The sequence below is a fragment of the Hemiscyllium ocellatum genome, chromosome 20 (genome assembly GCF_020745735.1).
Source record: "Hemiscyllium ocellatum isolate sHemOce1 chromosome 20, sHemOce1.pat.X.cur, whole genome shotgun sequence".
NCBI lineage: Eukaryota > Metazoa > Chordata > Chondrichthyes > Orectolobiformes > Hemiscylliidae > Hemiscyllium > Hemiscyllium ocellatum.
Window position 1 is genome coordinate 7481993 of NC_083420.1, and position 12302 is coordinate 7494294.

The 12302-nt window shown below is 35.6% G+C and overlaps 1 protein-coding gene across 4 annotated transcripts in view; it reads left to right on the forward strand.

Moving 5' to 3' along the window:
* LOC132825122 (bromodomain-containing protein 8-like) overlaps positions 1-7151 on the forward strand; it is a 57842-nt gene extending 50691 nt beyond the window's left edge. For all 4 annotated transcript variants that reach the window (XM_060840120.1, XM_060840119.1, XM_060840117.1 and 1 more), the window contains one exon: positions 6919-7151. In XM_060840120.1, coding sequence (XP_060696103.1) covers positions 6919-6978 — 60 coding nt within the window. In that variant the 3' untranslated portion in view covers positions 6979-7151. The remainder of the gene's footprint in view (positions 1-6918) is intronic.
* The last annotated feature ends 5151 nt before the right edge of the window (positions 7152-12302 follow it).

Here is a 12302-nt window from a genome sequence, read left to right on the forward strand (position 1 = left end):
TATATGATGATCTCCAGTTGTTTTTACTACTTTGTATTGTGTTTATATTGGACTAAATAGCAAGAGGTTTTTATTGCCATGCAAGATACTTTGAACAAATGATACCATTTTATCAAGTGTTTATAAGTATTCTTAAGTAATTTATTTTAAATTCATTGTGAGTACTCTTGTGTTTTCAATATCAGTCAGTTTAGTTAATCATTGTAAATAAATGCTGAATAGTTAAGATTTTCTTTCAAACAAAATTCCTTAAGGCTGCAGTCATCACCATGTCATACATAAGCTTTTCCATCACAATCTTCAGATACCGACATCATTGCCACTTTCCATTGTCTACTGATTTTAAAAAGCCATTTTTTATTTTAAAATATTGATTGTAATAATATAGACAAAATGTGCACCGATATAAACTGAAAACTGCTCTTCATCGCTTGCGTTGTTTCCCTGAATCTACTTAGTGTGGGCTTCAAATGAAACTTGTAACAATGTTTTAACTTCAACCTCCATAGTGTTCCAATTGGACAATTAAAGAAATGCTTATGGATTTTGTCCTTACGGCTATGCAAGTATGTTCAATCATGATTGACCCAAGAGTTTAAGCATTTCTTCTACTGCATATTCATGTTATATTGAGAAAGCTGAGTCAGCTGAAAGTTTGAAAATCATAACAAATTAACCATAATAATGTTAATACTATAGTGTGAGAAAATGTGAGTTTTTAGTTTAGTTGTGCATTTTCTTTATAAATTTAATTTCTGATCTGTTGACAAGAATATAGCAGCAGTAGTAGGTCATATGGTCATTTGAGCCGCCTTTGTCATAGTCATAGAACCATACAGCACGGAAACAGATCCTTTGGTCCAACTAGTCCACACCGACCATGTTCCAAAACTAAACTATTCCACTTGCCGACATTTGGTCCATGTCCCTCCAAACCTTTCCTTTTAATGTACTTATCCAAACATCTTTTAAATGTTGCAACTGTACCTGCATCCACCACGTCCTCTGGCAGTTCATTCCACATGCACGAACCACGCTCTGTGTAAAAAGGTTGCCCCTTGTCCTTTTCAAATCTTTCTCCTCTCACCTTAAAAATATGCCCCCTAGGTTCGAACTCCCCACCCTAGAGAAAGGACCCTTGCTATTCACCTTAACTATGCCCTGCATGATTTTATAAATCTCAACAAGAACACCCCTCAATCTCCTATGTTCTTATGAAAAAAATCCCAGCCTATCTAGGCTCATCATTCAGTAAGGATTTATAATTGGCCTTAACTTCCTTTTGTGGCCTTGTTACCCTTAACTCCCCACTTAGTTCTAGAATCTACCTATATTGGCCTTGAGTATACTCAAAGACTGGGCCGCCTCAGCTCCTTGGGCAAGAGTATTCCAAAGATTCACAAGATGCAGAAAAGAAATTCCTCCTCGTCTTCACCTTAAATGAGCGACCACTTATTCTGAAATTATGTAATGGTAGTTTCCCTTGATAAGATCATATCTAATTTTTCTAAATAAGTTTAGACCTCACTTGCTCAACATTTCCTCATAAGGTATAACATCTTGATCCAAGGAATCAACATAGTAAACTTTCTTTGAACTGCCCCCAGTACAAATATTATCTTCTTTAATGAGAATGCAATTTTATACAGTATTCAAATTGTGAGCTCACTAATCGCATGTTTAGCTGTCGCAAGACTTTCCTAATTATACTGCAGTCCCTTTATTTTGGAGTCCAATACTTCATTACCGAGCAAGTTAGACAAAGGAGGGCCAGCGGACATGATCTTTTGAATTTTAGGAAGCCTTTGACAAGATGCTGCATTAAAGGCTGCTATAAAAGATAAGAGTCCATGTTGTTCAGGGCAAGTTAACTGGCATGAATAGATTGGCTGACTGGCAGAAGGCAGAAACTTGGGATGAAGGGGTATGTCTTATTTGGAAGTTGGTGCCTTGTGGACTGCAGGAGTCCATACTGGAACCATGACTATTCATATTATATCTTAATGATCTGAACAAAGGATTTGAGGGCATTGCTGCTACGTTTGCAGATCATAGAAAGGTGGTTGGAGGCTTTTCAACTGAGGAGCAGTCGAGGACTGAGTCTATAATTGATGCAGTTTAGAAGGATGAGAGGGGATCTCATTGAAACTTGCAGGGTACTGGAAGGCCTAGATAGAGTGGATATGAAAAAGATGTTTCCATAAGTAGGAGAAACTAGGACATGAGGACACAACCTCAGTGAAGGGTTGACCCTTTAGAACTGAGATGAGAATTTCTCTCAGCTAGATGGTGGTTTGATTGTACAACTCATTGCCATGGAGGGCTGTGGGGGCCAAGTCATTGATGTATTTAAGACAGAGATAGGTACGTTCTTGATTGGCAAGGGGATCAAGAGTTATGGGGAGAAGGTAGGAGAGTGGCGTTGAGAAACACATCAGCCATGATTAAGTGACAGAGCAGACTTGGTGGGTGGAATAGCTTCATATTCCTCTTTTGTCTTAGGTTTTATTTGCCTTATAATTACTTGCTGTGCCTATATGTTAAGTTCTAATATTTCGTGCGCAAGTATACGCAAATCCCTCTATATCAAGGCAATTTGTAGTCACTCTTCTTTTAAATAATATATTTTCTATTCTTCTTATCAAAGTTAGTAGCCTTCCATTTTCTGACATTATACTCCCATTTACCAAATTTTTGCTAACTCACCTAGTCTTTTGCATATCCGTTAGCACTAGCTTCATATCATCAGCAAATTTGGCTATAATATATGCTGTCCCTATATGCTGTAAGTTGTGGCAGCATGAAAATTACCCACTTGTTTCTACTGTCTGTCTTCAGATAGTCTATCAGCTAAATTTATTTCTGCCAATATTTGAACCCCAATGTGACAAACTTTTGTTGCAATAATTTTCTATATGACACCTTGTTGAATGCCTTTCAGAAGTCCAAATAGTCTACATCTTCTGATTCTTAGTTTATCCAACCCACCCTTTAACATCGTCAAAGAGCTCCAATAAGTCCATCAAACACTGTTACCCTTTCGTAAAGCCATATTGTTTCTGATTCCTTTATGATTGTATAAATACCCAGCTATTGCCTGATTTATAATGAAATCCAGAATTTCATCATTGACAAGTGTTCAGATAACTATCCTACAGTCACCTGCTTTCTGATTCCATCCTTCCATGAAAAGAGACATTTGCAATATTCATATTCACTGGGGCTTCTCCAGAATCTCAAGAATTTTAGAGAAGTAGAGCCAGCACATTCATTAACACTAGAAACACTTTCAAGAGATCCCTTCTTGCTGGGATTAAGGATATAGGCCATTAGGGCCAGGGAAGTCATCGACATTTAGTCTCATTATTTTGCTGAGCTCTTTTTCCTCAAGTGAACATTATTTGAATTTCTTCCCTTTCTTTGCTCTTGATGTTGTCCGTGTTATTGAGATACTTTACATTGCCTTCATTGGAAGAAGACGCAATAAATACTTCCAAGCCTTTACCGATTCTCAGTATTAATTATTTAGTTTCATCCTGTAAAAGACCAACATTTACTTTAGTTGCAAGCTTCCTTTTCTGTTGCTGGTTTATTTCAATTTTTCCTCTTTTTAAAAAAGCTTCTTTTGGTTGCTCAAAATCCCCGAATCTTCTGGTGTATATTAACCTTTGCAGCATTGAATTACTTTTCTTTCAATTTGATATCATCCTAAATTATTATGGCCAACCACATATAGAGTCTTTTTTTACTTTTTCCATAGAATGTGTCTTTGTTGAGAATGATCAAATATCTCTTTAAATATGTGCTACTGCTTATCTTTTTCATCTATTTTCCCAATTCATGTTAGCTAATTACAATAAATCTTCAGTATCCATGGAATCATGAATCGTGAATTTGCCCTATCTGTGCCAAGAAACCAAGTAACAACAAAAACCAAAATCCACAGGCAGAAATCGCATATCCACAATTTTAACTTTTTTTTGAACAATCTCCGCACTCTCAAATTCATTATTCATGGGAGTTCTCAAGAGCATCACCCTCGCTGATTAGGAGGAATGACTAGTTAGTTATGTCTTCACAACTTTGTACTTGACTTTATTTAAGTTTACAACAATAGAATCAAACCCAAATTTCTAGCCCCAAACTGAATGTGAAATTTGATCATTAATTTTTCCTTAACACATTGCAACATCTCAAGTAGTCTGTTCCCTGATTGGTTCCACAGCATATTAATCTGAATGCAGCCAATTAACATGTCCTGAAGGCTATGTTTGCCACTTTGTTCAGTCTATATGGAAACTAAATTCACAATAATTACAGAATCTTTCTTACAAGCCTCCATTCTTTCTTGATTTATACTTTACCCTTCAGTATGGCTACTGTTTATGCCCAACAGTAACTTATTTCCCTTGTTAGTTTTATCTCTGCTCAAATTGATTCAATATCATGATCGTTAAAGTCAAGATCATTTCTCACTTCTTTATCAGTTTCATTCTTTAAAAAGGGCTATTCAACCTCATTTTCCTTTCTAATGATTATTTCAAAATCTATTATCTCTGAATATTCAATTTCCATTCTTACAACCTCAAATCTATAATGATTATAAAATTAAACCCATTTATTTTAATTTAGATCATCAATTCATCTCTCTATTGAGCATAGTTGGACCTCCTTAAATCAACATAATCCCTTCTGACCATTCATAGAAATACACTAGATAAGTGCAGATGAGAATGCTGCTTAACCCACCTTCGTCCTTATATCCAGAACATAACTTTAAACATATGGTTTTGCATTGATACATTGAAAGCTTTCTGGTAATATGAGAAGAGCAGTGGTGTAATTTGCAAAGTTCTGTTTCATATTTTGGACAGACTGTGTAGGCAGTGCAGGTCACTCCCCAGTGCATTCAACCTCCTGTGAATCAGTGGATGAAAACAAATTATCATTTCATTTTATTTCACCCTTAGAATTTCTTTGTGTATGTAAAATTTTGATCATTGCTGTGCTGCCATGTCTCAGGCAGCTGGGAAGAAAAAATAGACTAGTTAATAATTTAAAATTCTCTGAATGTTTTAATGAAGTTATTTTGTCTTTTATCTTGATTGAGGTGTTAATACTATCAAGCAATATCTTTCCATCTAATCGATTGAGAGGATTTGAACCTTTCTGTTCGTACTTCACCTTACCTGATGATTTCTAGAATTGAGTAAAATAAATTAAATAAATACATGAAGATAGTTTGTAAAATAGTAAATGCTTATTTATGTAAGTAATCTAGTGTTTTTGGGATTACTGTACTTGGGACTGTGGAGAAGTTTGGCTCCAGGAATGAGTGAGGGCTGATGAAGGGCTTATGCCCGAAATGTCAAATTTCCTATTCCTTGGATGCTGCCTAACCTGCTGTGCTTTAACCAGCAACACATTTTCATCCAGGAATGAGTGAGTCATGCAAATTAATCTTTAAATCGATTTCAATGCTGCCTACCCCAATAAAGACATCTGACTATTCAAAAGGTTTGTTAACATTTGGAAAGTTCTTTTTACTAGTTGGTCAAGCAAATAGTATTAGATTCAGGAGCCCTATTTTGTGGTTAAAGTCCAACAATCTTAAAATCCAAGTTTGAGCCATATTGTTATGTGTTGTGTTGTATTTTGTATAAAGGTCTGTTTTAAACAGAATGATTTATCATCCTGGATTTTTCTCCAGAAAGCTCCACATTTTCCAAGTGTACTTGTGACACTATTTGAACATATTTCAATCCTACACATTTAACACATCTTTACAACTAATGGCTTAAGCCTGTGTACAGAAGAAATATTTCAATTAAGCAAAATAATCACTCACACTGAAGTTATTGCTAATATGTTCGTTTTTTCTAGATTCTAATGGTTACTGATTCAGTGTCAAATAAAAACTTTGGTTTCCAATTTTTTTTACTTAAATATTCAGAGCACAACTCCAATGCTTAGTTCCTAGCACTAATTCATTTTTATCATTTCGTCTACACAGAAGTTTCAGAGTGGGTACTTTCCTCTTACTTGGTTGCAGAAGTTAACTACTTTGGAGAGGTTTTTTGTCATCAGCTCATGTCACAATGATGGCTGAAATACATGGAAATCTACGAGTTTTGTCTGTTCTAAATTTATTTTTATTTCACCAATTGCACAATGGTAATTCATACACAAACTTCTACTTAATTCAATCATTGATTTTCAAATATGCTTTGCAAAAACAATTAATGGGATGTATCTTTAAAAGCTGTCCTATGTTGACATTTCTAGTTTCCCCATGTATTTCAGCCATCAACAGTAAACGCTGTGCAATCAGCTGATGACAAATACTGTTAACGATGTCTACAAAGCAGTTAATTACTGCTACCAGGTAAGTGGAATGCATTCAGTTTGGATTTCTTTGAAATGAAAATAGAATGTATTGATGCTAGGCATTCGGAATGCTTTGTGTATCAAGGATGTTTCTCACTGTTATTTGATGTTGATTCTTCAACAAGAGTTTCCCAATATTTTTCATGTTTTTGTACTGCTTAAGTTATTAGCTTTCAGTCTATTCATCATGATTGTCTGCCTTGTATTAATTAATTTCAACACTGTCTTCATTTCCATTCTTCTTTCCAGAGCTATTACTGTAATACTGTGCATGAATCTTTGTTCTATAAACATATTTTGGCCTTTATTTCCAAATATAGAATACCATATTTTTTGCATCATGTACTGCAGAGTATAACTTGATGCAAACTATTTGTACCAATTCATTTTTATGACAATTTATTTTACCAACGCATGTGCAGTCTGTCTGACAAAATGTAGTGTTCTGAAATGTCTGATAACTTCTGCGACTATACATGCTTAATTATTTCCCAATAGGCAGTGAAAAAGAGTAATTGTTCTTTCCATTAGGATGGTGGTACAAGAGGACGTCGCTGTGCTATTGAAGCAGATATGAAAATGAAGAAATGACCGTCTCCTGTAAGACTTGAACATGTGAAATGTTTGGCACTGTGTGTAAAGATCAATGAAGCTGTATTGTCTTCATCAGCATTGATAATTATATTGTACAGCCTTGTTTCTAGTGTACAGCCTTTGTTCTGAGAACAATGTATGAGCTTAATAAAATTATTTTAACAATCTAATGGCTTCAGTGAATTTACATGATACTGAGTTTTGTTTAGTTCCAATTTAAGATAGGGAAATTATTTTAGTATTTACTGGCATTAAGTATGCTAATTTTGATGAACTTAGTAGTTTTGCTTATATAATGTAGAACAAAATCTTTGTGTGTGTAATGCTTAAGCATTTTAAGATTTTTTTTGATTATCCAGACCAGTTTTTCAGGTTTTTTTTGTTGAATTGCCACTACAGTGGTCTTTGGGTAAATACCTCTCTGTTTTGTATATTGTACAAACATATGAAACTTTGGACTGATTTGAATGTTCCTCAGCTCTGTCTTCAAGACTTGGGCAATCTAAAGATAAATTGAATAGATAAATAAACATAGAATAGATGCAACACCTGTTTGACTCAAATAATAGCCTTTTCTCTTCTACGTTTACCAGTAAAGAGACACTTAACGAATATTAGATTTTGTTTAGAGGTTTGCCATGAAACGTTTCAAACCCACTCTCACTAGTATCCTTACGTATGGATGAAGAAGAACACCACTTCAACTGGGACAACATCCTAGGGCAAGCCAGAGACATGCATAAGAACTCCCAGAAGCATAGCATTTCAACCGGCACTCTATCACCAAACACATTGACTCGGATCCCATTTACCACCCCTGAGGGGGAGAAATCAGGAAATTACATCACCATAGGAAATGATGTCACCACAGGAAATTACATTACTAACCCAAGGAAACCCAAACATATAAATAGAAAGCGAACTACACCACAAGGGCTTCATCTGAAGGCTCACTGAAGATGTTACCTAGTATGGTGGTAAAACGTCTGAAAATGAGCCTTCCAGCTCCGGGAGCAAACCTACATGCAGAATCTTCCTATATTTCTCCAGCTGCCCTTGAACTTGCATGTTGTTCACTGCAATATAGCTAGTAATAGATTTCATCCTGTGATTTGAACAGAGACCATTAGAAGCAAATTCACATGAAAGTAAAGGGGGGAACATTATGTGAATCCAAACATTTTAGTTCATGTGATTTTCACTATATGAGCGCAGAAATTAGAAATTAAATTCTGCAGTTTTACCTAAAATGCTGTATTATTTATTTTACCCTATTTTTAAGTATAGTACAGTAGCTTCAATTCGTCATGATATGACTGTTGTCAGATGTGACAACTGTTGATTTAATATATAATATAAATAAAGTATTCTCTGCTGTGTTCTTTTTCCATTCTGATTTTCACCTGTTGTATTGCATATTCACATCCTGAGGCTTGACTTTTCTCACATATCCAACTGAAATGTTTGTGCTTCATGAATGTTGGGGCCACCATTATCTCAGCTAGTTACACTCACCTTTGAGTAAGAAGTCTGTCATTTCAAATGTCACTGTATAAACTTCAATACATGATCCAGGCAGACACTCCAGTGTTGCGCTGAGGAGGATGTTACACTGTTGTAAGTATTGCCAGTTTTCAGATGAGAGGTTAAGCATGCTCCCCAGCTGCTCCTGCAGGTAAGCCTAAAATATCCCAGAGAAATACTTTGAAGAAGAGCAATGGAGTTTACCCATATGTTCTATCCAATATCTATACCTTGACCTACATTTGAAACATGATTTAGTCATGATCGCATTGCTGCTAACTGCAACTTACTTTGTCCAAATTGAATCTTCCATATTTCTTACATTTATAGCATTGACTACAATTCAAATGTGTTTCATTAGTCGTAAAACACTTTGGAACATTCCGAGGTTGTAATCTAAAATGTTCAACTTTACATTGTCCGTGATTTGGATGTGCTGGTGTTGGGCTGTGGTGGGCAAGGTCAGAAGTTACACGACAACACGTTTATTTGAAATCAAACATTCCAGAATGCAGTTTATCAGTGTGATTTAGATGGAATGTTAGACTTTCCATACCAATACAATGCTTATAACATCATTGTGCCATGTGTTAAGTGAATGAGTTCAGCAAAAGAAAATTCTTGGATACATATGGGTTTTGACATTAGTGGGAAAGAACTTGAGTAAAGTCACAAAGTGTCAGATTATCTGGCGCTCCCAGCTTTGGTATTTACCTAACTGAACTTGATGACAAGTCAAGTAGAACCATTGGAAAATCTTAAATTCTTGAACTTCCATCCTTGGAATACTGTTTCACATTGATGCTGTGCCTTCTTTGCTGTTGAAAATAAGTTCATTCTGTGAATGTGATAGCCATTTAACTTTCAAGCAGTGTCTTGTCTAGTGATTTCTTCCATGTTTTGACCATAGACCAGACTAAATCTTCTACAGCTGCCAGTGAACACACAGGAACTCTTGTACCCTTGCCTTCCCAAACAATATGGACAGGTCTTCTAAATGATATTTGCTATTGTAATATTTGGACTGCGTTAATCTGCATGACTCCACTGAACCCCCAGGGTTCTTGATGACATGGTTTCTCCTACCTTTCCTTGAGCTTACCTTAAAGTACAAAAGGTCACACTAGGTAAAGCTGATTATGACTTCTCTGCTGATGGACATTTAGATCAATTGTCCTTCTGGTTTGAGATCTCCTTTAAGGGGCTGGAAGTTTGTATATTTTGGATCATTTGTCATCTGAATCTGACTGCTCTGTTTTGACGAGCTTACTATCATTAAATTACTCAGGCTCCAATCAGATGGTTTTATTGCACCAATCCCATGAAGGAATTTTTTGATATTTCATAATCTGTGCAGTACCATTGTTCAACTTTTTCATCTGGCATGTTACAAATAAAGGATTTATCAAATTTAATTTTAAATTAAAGTCAGTGACAAACCAGATTCCACAAAGATTAGGTAAGTTGTCTCATTTGAGTTCCTGGATGAGAAGGTTAACATTGCAAAACTAAGTTTACAGTAAAACAGAAAGAATGTTTTGATACACATATCTTCAGGTATCCCTTGGAGTAGTTTCAAAGTCATTCTTCCCTTTGTTCGAATGAAAATAGATTGTGTTTAACTGACAAGTTCATACTATCTAGATTATAACAAGGTCATGAGATCATCAAGATGTATGAATCAATTTTTCTTGCAATAAAATGTTGGGGGCAAAGTTAGCCTAATGGCTTTTTAAGTGTATTCATAATCTTATAATGAGTGAATTAGAAAATTTCAAATAATCTTTTACTGAAATGGTAGTTGTTTTGTTAAGACATCACTTCTAAATGTTGCATTTGACAACATTTGTAAAGCTGTTAATGGGCTAGCCTCATGTTTATTAAACATTTTCAAGACTTAATAAGATGGGTTAATTGCAAAATTCACTTGAGGCAGAAAACTCCATCTTGTGCATTCAATTTGTTACCTTGTTGAGCAAAACACAATGTTATTGATGTTCTTCCTTATTCTTTTAAGGTTATCAATTGATTGTCACATCCAATCCAACTGTACACAGAAATTCATACCTTTGTGCTTAACTGATGCTGTGCGAGCTAATGCTTTCATTTTTAAGCAATTGTCATGACCTTTCATATTTTAAAATTAGTTTGAATTATGTTAAGTTGCCCTACTCCTCTAGGTAGATGAATAGTTAAGTACAATAATTAAGGACAATGTGAGAGAGCTTTTTGTGAATATGCAGCAATGCATTTTTTAAACTGCTTTATTTCCTTTTAATGGTAGAAATTCAACTGTATCTAAAAGATTTTTTTTAAAGAAGAAAAAATGTCACTAGAATTAATGGACTGTATGAAATAGGTAGTGTCCTTGTCACAAATTTTGCTAAATACACAACATTTTCTTGATAGCCTTCTAAAATATAAACTTTCATTTTGTGTTTCTGGTTAACTATTTGATTGAAATAAAGCATACAATACATTACATGGCAGTATTATCAGACTGATCATTTAAAGATACACTGGAAGTTTACTTGAATGTGGATTTTTGGGTTCAAAACATAAAACTGCGTGCTTTCGCTGAGGTGTATTAATAAGAAAATATCTATTTTAAATAGCAAGATCAAGATTTAAATGAAGCTTTACCTCTTGTACCATCAGATCTTCACACTATGAACAAATTTGTGGTATATTGACGCACATTATAGCAGACTCCCTGTGGAGTAAAAACATTCTCTCTAAATGGGGACATTGTCCTTTTCACCCCTGGAATCTAAGCACAGGGAACGTCTGCCAGTTGAAACTATTTTTGACAGTCTTGGCCGCATTCTTAGTGGTGTGTTCCACAGAAATGTTCTGTTTGTACTTTGGCAGCAAATCAGCAAACATTGAGAAGTCTTGGGAGTAGCTAGTGTGGAAAGGTGGTAGAGTATAAGGTATTCAGAGACATTTAGTTGGAAAAGAAGGTGCCTTACTCTGCAGCCATCTCCCATTCCTTGTTTGGGAGCACTCTGTTGATACTAGGTGCACAAATCGGGAAGGATCCCACTGCTCGTCACATTTCCTGTGGAATATTATTTAAATATGCAAAATGCTGCAATACAGTGGAATCTGGATGTTCTTTGTATAAATCACAAAAAGTTAACATGGAATGCGGCAGGTGGAATTGTTGGACTTTAGTGTAAAACAGATGGAACATAAAGTACCTTGCTACCATTGCACAGGATATTGGTGTGACCACAATTAAATAACTGTGTACAATTTTGGTTTCCTTATTCAGGAATGAACTTGCCTTGTAGGTGTTTTCACTGGGTTGATTGATTGGTAAAGGTTTTTCTTAGAGGAAAGGTTGAGCAGGTTGGGCCTAGACTTTCAGGAGTTTGGAACAATATTAAAGACAACCTTACTGATGTGTATTAGATTCTGAGGGTGTTTGATACAGTCAGTACTGAGAGGATGTTTCCCTCATGATGGTATCTAGGACAGGGGGTTGGGGGCAGAAGGATGGCACAGATTCAGAATCAGCTTTGTCTCATTGAAGAAGCAGATGAGGAATTCCTTTCTTGGCCAGCTGTTAATCATTGGAGTTCGTTACTCTAGAGAGCAGTGGAAGCTGGGTCAGTGAATGTACCCAAGCTAAGCTATACAAATTGTAGATCCGCAAGGGAAGAATGTGGAGTTCAGGAGGCAATTAGATCAGCCATGATCTACACGAATGGCAGGGTAGAGTTGAAGAGCCAAAAGACTTTTTTATTCTATTTCTTATGTTCTTAGTAAGGTGTCTAAATATTCAAAGTAAA